We start from the raw sequence: 16,264 nt of genomic DNA on the forward strand, positions 1-16,264 counted from the left end.
ATTCTCCCCAGTTACTCGTGTGATGAGTTGTTTTCCTGATGGGACCCTGACCTAGATAAAATCCAAACTCCTTGCTTTGGTTTGGAAGAGACTAGTAGGTGCTTACTAAATATCCTCTCTTTCTTGTTCAAGTTAAAGAACTCCAATTTTCAGTTGGGCATTTGCTATTCCGGCTAAAGAACTATACTTTCCAAACCTGCCCTGGCTCACATGCTGAAGCCATATGAACTAAATTCTAGAACAATGAGATGTATTTGAAAGTGGTTCATAAGACTCTTTGGAAGTTCCACTAAATGGAAAGGATTATACCATTCCATCTTTTTTTCTCTTCTGTTGCTTAGATTTGTGGATGTGATGGCTTGAACAGTGAGCAAGAAAGCCATACCTGAAGGATGGTGGAGTATAAAGCTGGAAGGAAACTGGATCCTATGGGACCTCTAGATCTCTCATTCCAGCTCTGGACTGCCTACCTTTGGACTTCCTATACATGAGAGAGAATTAAACTTCTATCTTGCTTAAACTACTGTTTTTTGAGTATATGTTACTAATAGATTCTAACAGATAATTAAACCTAACAGATCGAAATGGCCTATGAAGCAAGCACTAGCTGATCTGACCTTGACTTTTCTTCTAAACTCATCTTATATGACTCTCTCCTACTTGCCATGCTCCAGCCACACAGCTCATGCAAAGCTCTTCACTGCCTTTTCCAGGTCTTTGCACAAGCTAACCTCTTTCTCCGGAATTTCGTCCCTTGACTGAATGGCTGCTCGGTAAGGTCTTAGCTGAAATGTCACCTCCTACGAGAGGTTTTCTCTGACCATCCTAATAACAGCTCCCCTCTAAGTCTCCTTTAAAGACCTTTGCTTTATTCCATTATGGTATGTGTCACCATCTGAAATGTATATATTTGTTAGTTCCCCCACTGCCTAACAACCCTTTAAAAACATAAAAACCATTTTCGGTTCAAGGGCTATATGAAAACAGGTTGAGGTAGGATTTGGCTCACAGGCTGTAGTTTATCAACTCTTATGCTAGAATCAAAGTGTTTTAAGGTCAAACCTGAGTTATTTATTTATATCTCCTGGGACCTAGTATAGTATACTGAGCATACAGTAGGTTCTCAGTAAACTCAGAGCTCAGTTGAATTGGGTTAAACTGATTGGGTTATGGGACAGAGAAGATAAAAAAATGAAATCGAACAGCCAAAATAGTTAGAGTTGGTCTAACAGGTATTTTGCCAGGGAGCCATCATCCACGGTAGATGACTCAAAGGGTCACTTACCAAAGGTTTATAGGTAATGGGAAAAGAGAGCTTTTTATTCAGTCACAGACTCTCTAACTTGCCTTGAAAGTCACAGACCTCAATATCCTCCCCTTCCAAGCGGCAACCCTGCTACCTCAGGCAGCTGCCTCCTCTGGTATCTACTTATAGCACAGCTGATTGCGGGTCCATGAAAAAGAACTGATGTTCCCCCCAGGGGTTGCTTTTGTTCCATGTTATTGTGCCTTGCCATATAGATCTTTTGTCACCCAGCACTCTGAAAAGCTGCTGGCTTAAAGGTAACATCTATCTACAGAGGTAAAAACAGCTTAGCAAATAGAAAATTACCTCCATAACCCCTACAAATAATTCTTATTTGATGATGGCCAGGAAACCTTCCTGAAAACAGTTTCTGGGTGGCATCAAGCCCCTGATCCTTTTGTGGTTCCAAGTCTTGTAAAACACTGATAACAGAAGAAGGAAGAAAGGAAAGAAGGAATAAATGGATGAAAAACTCCATGGTCATAAGCAAAGCCACAGTCCCCACTCCTGGAACTGCCAGAATACCAGGAAGTTGCAGTACCTCCTGAGAGATTCCAGAGTATACACAATGTTTTCCCTAGAGCATTCTTGCTTCCGCACACTCTGGCAAAGTCTGAGGTCAGAGCTGTCTGCCTCAAGAGAGGAGTGCCTCTTTCCTTTAGCATCAAAAATGCTCCAAATGATCACCAGCACCTGCCTTATGGATAGTCATCTTCTTGGGCCTGGGCGGTATACAGCAGAGGGAGAGCAATGATATTATTTGGTGTCCTGCCAGGTCTTCAATCTCCATGGAGTAATGCAGCCAGCCACAGAAGACTGGCTCCATCTCTAGGCATCTCTTTCTTCTTTTTTCATGCCCTTGAAATCTCAGAGTAATTCACTGTAATGTTCTATTAACATGTCTCTGCCACCCCATATTCGCCTTCCCATCTTCATGGAAAGAAAAAAAGGAACAAGTGTTCCCTTGGGTATTGTACCAAGCAAGCAGATGCTTCCAAAGGAAGGTAAGTGTCAGATGCTTACCTGTATGACTGAATAAAACACCTTATCTAACCAAGCTTTAATCTGATGTAGCAAGTACTATATTTTAGATACAAGAAAGAATCAAAAGGGTGGAAATAATTTATTTAAAGACAGGCAGCAAGTTAATGATACAGCAGGAAACTTAACAGTCTCTTGATTCATAGAAGAGGTCTTATCTGCCAAAGAGCCAAGAGTGCAGGCAGTGACGCTGAGAGACAAGGATTGAATAGCCTGGGGAGGAAGGAATAACAGCCCAAGGAGACACTTTGGAAAAAGTAAATTAAAGGAATCCCAAGGTCCCTGTAGCTGTTCTAATGAGTGCCTAGGGGTTCTATGTTTCTGAAGAAGGTAATCAAAACTAAGTTAAAACATGACTTTGGGACTTAGTTTTGCATGTCTGACTTAGAGAAGCTATAAGACAGGAAGATGGAGAAGAGCTGTGAGAAATACTGTACACAGGATACCATGGGAAAACATTCTTTGGGAAATAGATCTTCCCAAGGAACAAGAAATACTAAAAAACACAGACTGCACTAATATGAGAGCTGGGGCAGAAGCCAAGGGGGAAGTGCTCCCCTGTCCCTGCACATCACTCTTGCTGACCACCACCAGAACAGGGATTCCTGAGTTGCATGTGGAAAATACAAATTAGAATGAGCAATGCCAAGAATATCATTTTTTCCTTATATTTGGTTTGATTTAACATTCAACTTTTTGAAAGTAGAACCATGGCTAGGAGACCAAATAAGCTTCAGAAGAGTTGAGATTTCATGCTTGTTCGGTTGAAGCATTAGCTTAATTTATGCTTGTAATTGTCCTTCTGTCTGTCCTTCCTTTGGTGTTCTCCCACAGTCACTGTGGGAGGCTCTGGACTGCTGCCACCACCAGGTGAGGTAGGGCACAGGCCCCTCTTGCTGAGCTGGGCTGGGGGAATCACACCAGAGGAGTCACCCAGGCAACAGTCCAGGGCCGTGAAAGACAAACCAAGGACGCCAACAGGACCCAGGATCAGGTTAGCAGGCTTGAAACAGAATCACTGGGATCCACATGGTGCAGTGAAGTGGATGTGACAAATTTAGGAAATGAGATCTCACAAAGGACTTAAGACTCAGAATGGAAAACCAAAGCAGCAACAAGGTCAGAATCGAAGGAGTGGCTGGAAGTCTGAGTGGGGCCACGGGAGATGGTGAGCAAAGAGGAGACTGCCAGGAGGCCTTTCCTGGGAGGGTTCCTCTTCCACCTGGCCCTGTATCACAGGTTAAGTTCCATATGCCGACATCTCCACAGGACTTGACAACCATATCTCCAGTGTACATAGGAGGAAACTAAAGCAGAGAGAGGCTTGTCCTGGTGATTAGAACAAGGTCATGTAATTTGTTGGAGGCCCACCCAAGATTAAAATCTTTACCTCTTCAATTCTCTGTTTATCTATGCACGTCATAAACACAAAGCAATATGCTTGCATGTTTCAGATGCATTTGAAAAGATGGTCCCTATGTATGACTAGCTATAGAGCAGGAATTCAGTATGAAGCACTGCATGACCTGTGGTTATCACTGGGAAACACCTAAGAGGCAGGGAGAACCAGCTCTTTAAAAGTGACCAACTCTCAGCTATCTCTCTGTGGATTATACCATAGCAAGGTTTTAATTAAAGGCTTTCTTCCCTCTGCCATTATGAATAGTTTTAGGTTTCTTCCCTTATTGTGTGTTGCTATGAAATCAGGTAAGACAAATGAATTTAAGAACTATGTATTCTAAGCAGATCACAACCAAGGGGGTCAATCTGCAGGGGAAAAAATATCCTCCCAAGTCAGTAATATCTTTACACCGTCTGTGGCCTGACTAAATAGGGCCAAAGCTTCTCTTCCTGAAATAGTTTATTAAGGTCTCCCGTAGTTCTATCTAGTGAGTGAAGTCAACCCAAACCCACTGTTCTCTGTAACTTGACTTGGGAGAGATGGAACTTCTTTGTCTTTGTCTTGAGGACCAGGAATTTTGTATACTAAATTACTAAAGAATAAAGTTCTTGGTTGCTGACTGTTGAACCTTGGATGCAACTTGAACCTGGCACCATGGGTCACTGGTTCTTATACAAGAAATGACACTTTAAATTAGCCAACACAAGAAAGAAATAAAGAAATAAAGAAATGACACTTTAAATTAGCCAACACAAGAAAGCTGGACTGAAGTTTATCGACTGATGGATTAATGTAACACAACAAATCTTTAAATGTGCATATGATGTGGAATAAGGCTGGAAAGTGTCTACATTAAAACACCAATGATATGTATGTATCAGTAATGTATGTATTATACATTATCAAAGTTGTAGTCTTTTCACTTCATAAGGATGACAACCAAATGATCAAAGCAAGTATGTTTTAAGTAATCCTGAGAGTTTTGAGACCTGATACTGGAAAGATGCTTTGAAACAGAAACCTGTCTAGGGTTGAGTTTCTTAAATTTAGCACTACTGACATTTTGTACTTGGTGATTAATTTGTTCGGGGAGGCTGTCCCGTATATCGTAGGTATAGCAATGTCTCTGACCTCTAGCTGCTCAATGCCAACGAGCACCTCCCACACCCCATTCCCCCATTAAAGATGATCAAAAATGTCTCCAGACTTTGCTGAATGTCCACTGAGGGGTAAATTATATCTGCTTGAGAACCCCTGGTCTAGAGGCATTTTCTCTCTAAGACCACATAATAAACCTACTAAAGTAAAAGGAACCAAGGCAGGACACTAAAGATTCTCATACTCACTATTACATGTGGTTTAGCACATTTTCAAATGTATGCTAACATGCAAATAGCAAAAGTATACTCACTGTGAACAAGAAAACAAAAATCTTTCCACATCAGCAGCAGAGTGAATTTTGTAAAGCCTTCTGCATCATATTCCACGACCCCTCTAGGTAATAAAAAACACATACACACAAAGAAAACCATCATAAACATAGGGTATAAAAGAAAAGGAATAAGTAAAGAACATATTCATAAAGTTCAGGTGATTGAATCCAAGATGCATTGAAGGTGAGTGAATATTACCACAGAAGCACATGGAGTTTGCAATGACAGCATCTAAATCTAAGATACAGCCTTGCCATTTACTATCTGTTATAACCCCAGGCAAACCATTTAATCTTTGGAGCTTCAATTTCCTCATTTGTAAAAAAAATGTGTTTTCAAGCTTCATTATAGGGTTGTGAAAAACAAGTAAGATAAACCATAAAATGCTATGGAAATGTTCAGATACTAGTTATGAATAAAAGGACACACTAAGAAATCACGTCAGCAAAAATGACACTACTGTCTGTAGAGTGGTTAAGTTTCACTTTCACTTATGAGCAATGACAATATCACTACATTCAGGATTATGTTATTTTCTTCCAAAGCACTTGGAAACCTTTCACTTGTGTCTCCTTGTCCTTTTCACTGAACTCTAGTCACAGTAGCTATGTTGGCTGGGGGGGATGCTGGTTATGGGAGATGCACATCTCTTGTGTCAAAGGAGCACAGCTTCTGACCACTGAAGGGCCCGGGGCACAACTCTGATAGTCTCATCCCCCCACTTTCCTTGACAGCTTAGTCCTTGGGGAATGTCCCCATAATGTGACAACATTAACCACCCACTAGGGACAGGAATAGTATTCTCTCATCCATACAAGGAGGTCTGTGCAGACTTAGAGATGTGTTCTTCCCAGCTGAGTCAGGCCATGAATACTGATGGCCTCTCAGTTTAAGGAGGAACGAACAGCTGAACCCATTGCAAAGGTAAAGAAACCAAGACACTGAAGGCCAAGTGATTTGCTCAAAGACTGGTGATGTATCATTCAGGCCTTCTGACTTAGGGTCAGAACTCCCACTTGCCCATTTGCCTTAGGTCACCAGTTTATATTTCTTTTCATGAATTTATAATTAACCCATTATACTGCAACACTGATATCCAAACTTTTTAGATCTTACATTCCGTTAAGCAAAAACAAGCACAGAATCCTTTTCACTATGCATACTGGACAGTAATACAGTAATATTTGTATATAATTTAATGGTTGTATACAAGTACTACTACATTATTGTATTTTCCTTATATGCCAGTGGAATGGGGACCTACTTTGGAGGTCATTGTGCTGGCTTCTTCACTTTTTAATTGTGTTACTAAAGATAACACAAAAATGAGAAGGCCAATGGTGTCACTTATTAACCACTGGCTGTATCATAAGTACTTTCTCAAAACGTTCATAAATAAAGCTGAAAAAAAACTTAACTATTAAAGACTCATGCGAGAGACAGTCATACTACGTAGATATTGAGAGGTCTATTTCGGAGGCATGAAAAATTCCACTATGGATAATAAGAAAACTTCTTGAAAGTGTGTTGAAGAATCAGAAAGCTTGCTTATACTTAGGCCACAGTTTTTCAAATTGTATTCCAGGGATGGAATGGCCAGCCTCATCCTTGATTTCATCTTCTTCCTAGTCCCACTTGCCTTTTGCACTAATTTCTTCATTTAGTCATTTAAAATTTTAATTTTGTTTTACTGTATATATCTTTATGCATTTATAAGCCTTCTCTGAAATAAGGTGGGATATAACTAGACCACTAAAACCCATGGTGCCTGGTCTCCAGGATGGGCAGAATGTTCCACCTTTTAAAGAAGACAGAGGAAAACACCTTCCCTCTCCTGCTGAGCTAAGCCCTGAGTAGGAGCTTGATCAGGGCTCTGACATAGTAAGGAAACAGATGCAGAGCAGCAGAGCCACGGGTGTCTTGGAGGAAGGGCGAGCGCATGGGGACAGCAGCGGGCGGGGATGCCCACCCCGTCACTGCAGTTACACAGCTCTTCTCCAACTCCTACTCCTTCGTGTGAGTCACTGCTTTTGTGTCTAGTGAGATTTCCTTTCCAGATCTGTGCGGCATTGTCGGGGGTGGGAGTCCTGTCAGGAGACTTAAGTCCAGAGAAGCAGCGATCCCACGCTTGCTCTCTCTCTTCTGGGTTTGTGACTCCCATCAGCTTACTGCTCAAAGCTGCAGGGGTTTCTTCGGCAGAATGGGTCACTGATGCTGCCTGGTTCACCTCATGACTAATGTGAGCTGATAGAGGTGAATGTGCTCTGCAAACCATAAAGAGCTCTGCACTGAGCTGGTAGGGCTGCCACTCTTACTGCTCTGTTTGGTGCTGCTCAGCCTGCTGCTCCAGGGAAGTTATTTGAGTCATTATTTAGCAAATAATGCTAAAAAACATGTCTTCCTAGGATATTTAGGTGAGCAACATACCAAAAAAGAATCAAAATGGCATTGAAAAGGAATCATATGCAAGAATGAACTGCAGTTTTCTTAATCAAGCCCTCACATTAGGGTCATCAGGAAGTGAGGGCCTCACTGGTATACGGTTTAAACAAGGAAGAACTTACGTGCCAAAGTGACTGAGGAAAGCAGCAATGTACTCTCTTCTTTTATGATATCCTTGAATCACATACTGTACCTGGAATAGGAACCCAGAGCTGATAAGTGAAATAGAACATTTTAAAATGCATTATTATGAAAACTTTAGATTCATAAAGGTAGAAAGAATAGTAAAATAAATACCCATATTCCCACTACCTATATTCAACAACAATGAATATTTTGTCTAGTTGCTTCATCCAGCCATCTATCTACCTGTTAACCTATCCATCAATCTTGCTGAAACATTTAAAGGGAATTAGAAACATCATGACAGTTTGCCCCTAAATGCTTCAGCATGTACATCCAAAAAAAAAAACAAACAGGACATTTTCCTACATAACTGCAATATCATTATTATACCCAACACATTTAGCAATCATTCTCTCAATTCATCTCATACCAGGTCCATTTTCAAAATTTCCCAGTTGTCCCACAAATGTTTATTTTGTTAAAACAGAGTATAATCAGGGATCAGGCATTTAGTCTAGAAATTCTTTTGATCTGGAACAGCACTTCCTAGGGTGTGTGTACATGTGCCTGTGTGTGTGTGCTTGCAAAGAGATCTTCAAAGAGATCAGGCTAGTTGTCCTGTAGATCATTCTGCATTCTAGATCCTTTGATTGTTTCCTTCCTATTCCCTCTGTCCTCTTTATTTCCTATAAACTGGACATTAGAGCTAAACTCAGGTTAACTACTTTTGCAAGGAAACTTCATAGGTGATACTGGGTTTGATCCTTGGTTATGGGATGATAGCAGACTTCTCCATTGTAAAGGATGTTCCCCCTTTATCACAGTGAATCACCCATGAGTGTAACTCTCCAAGCATGTGAGGATCAGTTCCCCATTAACCTTTCACCTAATGGTTTTAGTATCCATTAGAGATCCTTATCTGAATCAATTATTTCTTTAGGGCCTGAAAAATAGTGATTTTTGAATTCTTTCATTCCTTCTGTATTTACCAGCTGGAATTCTCTGTATAAAAAGAGTTTCCTTTCATCAAATGGGGTTATTTGATAATTCTAAACTATAACTCCCATTGAAAAGGCAGGATAATACTTAATTTTTTCTTTTTAGATTCCTAATATTCTGAATAAGGAGTTACACTAGATTTTATTTTGTTTTTTGTAATTCCTTATTTTCACCAAATGAGTTTCTATTAAAAAAACTGTGAATTCATTCAGCTGCTCACCTAAAAGTTCATCACTTACCCATCAGCTTCTAACACAAAAACACATTCTGTGTAACATCCTCATAATGGCTGAAAGAAACAGTGGGAGAAAAGAGACCCCCAAAATTGTTTATATTGGCTGGAGCCATGGTGAGTTTCTATGGCCAACAAAAGCTTGAGCTAAAGTGCTTGAAATAACCTTGACACAATTGGTACTGATAGGCATGTTGTATGTACCCTTTAAAAGTAAAACAATTCTATTTATATAATAGGGGTTTATGTCAATTTATAAAAACAGTGCTTACTCTGCAGGCTTAATGCAGGATCAGAAATGTTATTTTGGGAAAAGAAAAACAGATGATAAGTTTGCTTAAGTGGCTTTGTTTAAAAAGGGGATGAAAACAGTTCTGTATACTTGATTTTAAAAACAGAAAACCATTTTAACAGAAACCCACAACAAAACTAGCTATAAAGATAGATTCCAATGTAATTATGGAAATTCATTTGAAGAGATTGTTTCTAAAAGCAGCCCATACTGTCCTCATTTATAGCAAGCAGAAGAACATCAATTTTAAAAGACAAGTAAAATTAATGAAAGGAAACAAGATAAGAAAACTGACTGATTTTTGTATTTCTGGGAAAACAGTATTATAATTTTTTTTGAGGAAAATGTATAACCAGAAATTAATCTCAATTGGAGAACTTTAAAAAGGCTTTTCTTCTTGGTTCTGGAAGACCAAATATGCATTTTTCTCTATAATACTGGGACACAGATTTGAAGGCAGTACAAAGTCCCACAACGTAAATAAGAATTCTGTTCCCTGATCAGTTTTGCAAGGAGGGCAGTGGCTGGGGGGAATTTGGTCCAATGAGAAGCAACCACTCCATGGGACTTAAATGCCCTAGAATCTATGCCAAGCTCACAGACTGCAGAGTTGCCAGATTTTAGTTTCTCTGACATTTAAAAAATAATACTGAAGCCTTTGAAACATTATTGTATTTTAAGAGTATTTTCTATGTAGAGATGAGCTATCTTTTGAATGCAAGAGACAAAAGATTTATTTTCCAAGTCAATGTGAGGAAGTCAATAGGAGCAAGGGTAACAGCACTCTCTGGCTATTCAGCAAATTGTCAATCCACGTGAGGAAGAAAGTATTGCTTGTGGATTAATACACCCAGTTGTAGCTAAATATACTAGCTGGGCATTAACAAATATATGCTTATACTTTGTAGAAACACCTGGTTGTATTTAGAGACAACCATAAACTCAGCTACTTGCCAATGTGATGGTTCATTAATGCAGCTGAGAGAAAGCTTTGGGTAATGTGAGATGCCTGCTCTGACACCAGCTGACTTAGAAATCTTGCCCCAAGGAGCAGGACTCTGGCAGACTGCTCCTCCACAGAACAGCGAGAATAAGAACTGACTATTAGAAAGTAGGCACAGAAAAGCAAAAAGAGAGAAAGGCAGTGCTATAGAACTACCCTGCTATTAACTAGTGGCAAACACACGTGTGCACACAAACCCACACACATCCATGCACCGGACGACTGGGAAACGAAGGAGTTCATAAATTTTAAACCACAAGAAGGTACAAGATCTAGCAGAAACTTAGGGCATAAGAAAAATTCAAGGAAGAAGAGACATAAATTAAAAAGATGCAGGTAAGACTGAAACAGGAGGTCAGAATCCTTAGAAAGGAAGAAGAGCTCAAAGAAACAGGGAGAAACCAGTGAATTATAATTCAAAGTCGGTGTCCCATGGAGGCTGAAACTAGGAGGTGGAGTGAAGAGGGTGATGCCTGCATGATGCTGCTGGGTAGGTACTACACTGGAGGGAGGAGCCTCGTGAAGTGGGGGTCAGGGGAATCACTTTTACCTTGTTGGTGAGCAGGTGGCAGACTTGAGGAACATAATCGATGAGACATCCTCCTCCTGGAAAAGCTGGGATGTGAAGAGCTGAGGAGCCTCCAAGAGCACTGAAAGACAGGAGTACAATGACACTTCTCTTAGGGCTCAGGCCTATGGACTTCTAAGAAGTGACAGCCCCCCAACGGACGTGGCTTCTCGTACCAACGTCTGCCCACCAACTGCCTACATTAATGATGACAGGAATACGGGCTTCACTTTCTGAGTACGTTTCTATAGTTTAATCCATTTTCTTACATCAACATGTTCATGTCACCCATGACTAACAGCTAATGATTAATAACAACTAATCATCCTATCACACAACAGTACAAAGTAGCATATTTTGATGGGCACAGGTAAGTGGCTTACCCACATTAATGGGTTGTACCTATTACTAAAACAGAGACTTTTATACTCTACATTATGCCCAATTCAATGCTGGGCAAAGGTAAGTCTGTCATTAAACACCTTCAGTGAGTTAAACCGACCTGAGGCAACACTGTCGCAGGGACCGGAGGACCAGCTCTGCAGTGTACCAGCTTTGTTGCCTGGGCAGCCTCCTTGGACTTCAGTTTCCTCTTTTTTAGTGTGAGGCAGATGGTCGAGAGTAGAGGATGCAAACTCTAAGATCCACCCAGCACAGGCAGGTGGCTTTATGTACAGTGGGAAGGGCTCTCCACTGTTCAACTCCAGTTATCTCTAACATGTAGGGATGTAAAGCTTGGTTTTACCAGATCCTACTTTTTCAAGTGAAGCCAGAAATCCAGATGATTAATCTCTCAATTTTTCAATGATGGTAACTAATTAAACATATTCTGAATACAGTGCTACCTAATCCCCTATATATGGGCTAAGATAGGTAGGAAGACTGCAACTAGTCCAAGTAAACATTGATATTCAATTAATCTAAACAAGAAGGTACAGCCAAAAATCACAGATCCAAGCACTAAGACACAATGTTGATCCAGAAATAGTCTCCAGATTTTTCGTTGAGATTTCCTTTTCAATTAGCCAGCATATGGCTATTAAAGAACATTGTTCAGAACCTTACAGTATGCATTTCATATATCATCCTTCATCCTGATATAATCTTCTTTCCTACTCTCACTTTGGTTGGCCCTAATTTGTTTTTCTTATTTAAATTTTACTTAAATATGTATATTTCTGTAAGCCCCTTAAGCCTCTCTGTAATAGGAGACATAAAAAGACCCTTAAAATCCTTTAATGATATGGTTATTTATTACCAAGTTCCCACAGTTACAAGGGTATAATGGTAGCAAAATGTTTCACAATAATAGCCTAGAAAATCGTTCCTAAATAGTTCAGAGCAGAGACTCATCAAGAGTTTGTGATATAGGGAACAATGCATATAATTGTTCTAAGGAATCCAGATCTAGCCTGTCTCTCTACTGACTACAGATATTCTGAGATTAATTTTTCTGGTAAACAGTATGTTATGTTTACTTATTTATGGAAATGAAAAATCCACACAAAGTCCCAGGTGGCGTGAGGAAGTCAATATGGAGTGGAACTAGTCACTGTTGACTTTTCCTACTCAGATGAAACCGAAAAGGCACAACAACTCTGACAACTGAGAAAATCACCAGACAGCATCTGACTAAGTATGACATTAATGAATCATCACACCCTGCAACTGTACAGAATCAGCAGAACATCACTTACATTTGTTACTCTCAGAGTAGACACTGGATTAGATTTAGCCTAAACTCTGAAGAAGCCTAGGAAAATTCCTGTGACTTATGAACTGGAAGAAGGTATTTTTTGGTCTCCTCTTTTGTATGCAGAAGTACACAGAGAGATCACATCTAACTGGAGGGTCTTAATGGTTCCATTAGGATGGAAAAAACCGATTAAGAAGAAAATTCTATAGTACAAGAAAAATAAGTCCAGTATTTATATCTAGTAGTTATTGGTGAAATAACTTTAAACAGAGAGTGTTCCAAGATCCAGGCAGCTCTTAGCTTACTGAGGAACAATTGTTAGCATAACAAAATTCCAAAGAACAAAATAATCTGGACAGTTCCCTGGAAGTGACTGTAATAGGCTTTAACCTGTATTAAACATCCCAGGATAAATTCCTAATCAGTCACTAAATTGAAGGCAAGGAGTGGAAATAGTCTGTGGGTAATCCCTTGAACTTGACATATTCTCTGCTTCTGAAATACAGCCCCTTAAACAAAAATACCTACAGTAGCAGAAAGAAGCAGAGATGTGGAGAAATCCAGAGGCCAACTGCTTTGCTCCCAGGCCCATCTCTCTGCACTCTGCTCCTGTGACTATCAGGAACTAATACTTGCTGTTAGCTTAGGTGCTTTTTCATTATCTAATTTAATCCTCCCTATAATTCAATGAGGTGGGAATTATCACTGTAATTTTACACGTGAAGAAACTGAGGCTCAGAGAGCAGAAGGAATTTCCTTGGGATCACGTAACAAAGCCAAGATCTGAACTCAAGTCTGCCTGTCACCAAAGTCCATGCTGTTCCTGCTGAATTAGGTGCCTTCCCGACAGCAGGGGGATTTTAACCTTGGAAGGCATACAGGGATGGGAAGAAAGAGTGGGTCTGGCTACCAGTGAGTGGGGCCAGGATTCCAATGACGCTAAAGGGCAGACCATCGTGCAAGCACTGTGGCATGCCGCTCACCTCCCTCTACAGCTCTCCACACCGCAGCAGAGCAAGCGCTCCTCTCAGTTATGCTCATGCCTCAGTACTCCCACCCCATCCACCAAACAGGCGGCTTCACGGGCTCTTGGATGTGAGGGACCAGCCACTCTGTCATGTGAATGACTTAGCTGTGCAGGGTAATTTGAATGTGTAAAGTACTTCAGGTACTCCAAAGGATAGTTTAAATGAGAGTTTATTTTTAAAGGGACACTGAATTCTCTATTTTACTCTGTAGTTTCTTAGCTTGTGAGGGTCCTGAAACTCCATGTGACTTCCAACGTCACAGGCTGATAAGTGCTGCTGATTCATGTATAAATATCCGCCTCATGGGTAAATATTTAACAGGCTTACTATAGTCTGAATGCTGCCCTGTTCATGCTGAATAATCAAATGCCATGAAATAAAAGAGCTATTATGTTTTTAAAGATGCAAGATGGAGGTAGGGCCTTGTGATCTCCAATTATTTAATATTTATGAATCAAAAAATACTGGGCTGAGCATGTACAACAGAAAACTGACCCTGGGCAGAGATTCCAGGGCTCACTCAGCTATTCCCAGGAATGCAGGGCTGGCTGGAAAAAAGGCAAGGCCTGACTAACCAAATAGGTGGCTAGGGAAGGGGTGAGGAGGAGATGAAAGGGACAAATCGCTATTGATTCTTCTGATCTCCAGAGCGGTACAGTGAGAAAGTGGGGGTAAAAGGTGAGGAAAAGTAAGCTGGCATTGCAGGATCGCAGGCTGAACTTGGGAGGAGAAAAGAGGTGAAAAGGGCTGTTTGGAACTCCTTATGGACTGAAGTGAAAGATGAAATCAGCTTATAATGCTTACAACTGAAACTGAATCTGTAGGATATAAACCAGAAGGACGAAGCCAGAGTCTGAGAAACCTCTCCAACAGTAGACTTAAATAGACCACAAGGTAGCCAGAAAAGCATTTGCAGTTACATGTCACTGGCCCTAAAAGTCAAATATAAGAACTGTCTATGTTAAATGTATTAATACTGTTGTTTTCAATGCAAAAACAGCTAACAGAGCCCTTCTCAACAGTGTTCTGCCTGCAAAAGTCAGAGCTCCTGTAATATTGAAGACTTGACTCGGCTACAGGGCAACAACATAAAGGAAATATTTTTAAGCATTTTGACATGGAAAAATCCAGAGAGTCAGCCTGTCTGAAGCTTGACTTGGGACAACGGGGTTTTGATTTTAACCCATTATGGACAGCAACTGCCTCCTCCCCATGTAGGTTTTACCTCACTGGTCAAATAAAATGAGCAAAACATGATTTGGCACTGAAGAAAACAAGAAGAGCCAGTGACTTTCAATTACGATTCTTGCTTCTGATGAGTTTGCTCTCTGGTTCTACTCACCTTTCTTAGTGTAGTGAGGCTGGCATTACTCTCAAAATGACCCATCTATTTCTCAAGGGTTAAAGGGTTAAAGTTACAATTACAGGTACACTAATACTGAAATAGCACCAAGCACTCCAAGAGAGACTTTATTCCAGAATGCCTCTAGAGTGTTCTCTGACCAAGGGTGAGGTTGGTCAAGGCGCTGTTCAGAGATACCTGAATCAGCCTTAGTGTCCTGCTTTGCCTTTGAATTGGGTTCTGAGAGAGAGGAAGTTGACCTGGTTGCCTCCTTCCCAGTATGACTCAGGGGGTTATGGAGGATGAAGCATGGAAATGGGGAACTTCCAGGATGGTAGATGGACACCAGTGGCCACCAGCCCCCAAGCTAAGAAATCCTAAGGAAATGTGAGCTCAATTCAATTCAACAAACACTAACTGTATGCCTAACTCTGATTAAGGACTTGAGTTTCCCATCTGAATATGTGGCTAGGGCACGAGTGCCAGGGACCTCGAGAATCTGGGGCACTCTATAATGCCAGAGTATGTTTCCTGGTGGTCTGCCAGGAGACCCATTACAGTAAAGCAAAAGTCACTGTTCATTTATCTCTACTTTTGCCAGGCATTCTCCTAGGCATTTCATTACCTCTAAGTCCTACAATAACCCTGCCAGGTAGACAGACATAATTAGCCCAGTTTACAGATGAGGAAACTGAGGTTCTAAGAGTCTAAGTATCTTGTCAAGATTGCCCAGTAAGTGAGTTGCAGAGATGGGCCTGAATCCCAGTCTTTCTGGTTCTAAAGCCTATGTCCTTTTTTCATGAGAAATTCTTTTATAGAACGCCAGTAGGAAATTTTTAAAATGAATTCCCTTGTACACTGAAAGAGTGATAGAAGTGGCTGAAATGATCCTCAAAAAAGCTTTTATCCATAAAATTCATCAGTTTTCCATCTCACGTTTTCTTATCTCAAGGTACCATATATCACAAGTGGACTTGGTAGAATAAAAAAAAATCATACACTGTACAGGCTCTGAAAACCTAGAAGTACATAAGTTCTACATTAAGGAGAGACTGATGGTTGTTTTTTTTCACTTTCCTAACCCGATTTTCTCATCCAAGTAGAGCATTTTCCAAGCTGCTGTTAGCCCTCACTCGTCTCATTTTACAGGTTCAACTTTGAGCCATCTCAAGGGCCTCTTGATCCCACAGTTAAACAATAACAGTTTAATTCAAAATTGAAAATTTTCAGTGAGCATGACAGGAGAAGAAAACAAGAGATCAGAATGACAAATTAAGTTTACAAGTAGGAGAAAATCTGGGGAGTCACCTGGATAAGTCTAGCGAGGCATCAGTGGAGGCCTGGCTGTATTACA

General features: G+C 40.6%; 1 protein-coding gene across 6 annotated transcripts in view; it reads right to left on the minus strand.

Moving 5' to 3' along the window:
- Window positions 1-16,264, minus strand: part of BABAM2 (BRISC and BRCA1 A complex member 2) — a 387,307-nt gene that overhangs the window by 70,199 nt on the left and 300,844 nt on the right. For all 6 annotated transcript variants that reach the window (XM_073214996.1, XM_037009417.2, XM_073214993.1 and 3 more), the window contains 3 exons: window positions 10,827-10,926; window positions 7,747-7,817; window positions 5,161-5,243 (listed from right to left, as the gene is read on the minus strand). In XM_073214996.1, the coding sequence (XP_073071097.1) occupies window positions 5,161-5,243; window positions 7,747-7,817; window positions 10,827-10,926 (254 nt within the window). The remainder of the gene's footprint in view (window positions 1-5,160; window positions 5,244-7,746; window positions 7,818-10,826; window positions 10,927-16,264) is intronic.

This window comes from Manis javanica, chromosome 1 (genome assembly GCF_040802235.1).
Source record: "Manis javanica isolate MJ-LG chromosome 1, MJ_LKY, whole genome shotgun sequence".
Lineage (NCBI taxonomy): Eukaryota > Metazoa > Chordata > Mammalia > Pholidota > Manidae > Manis > Manis javanica.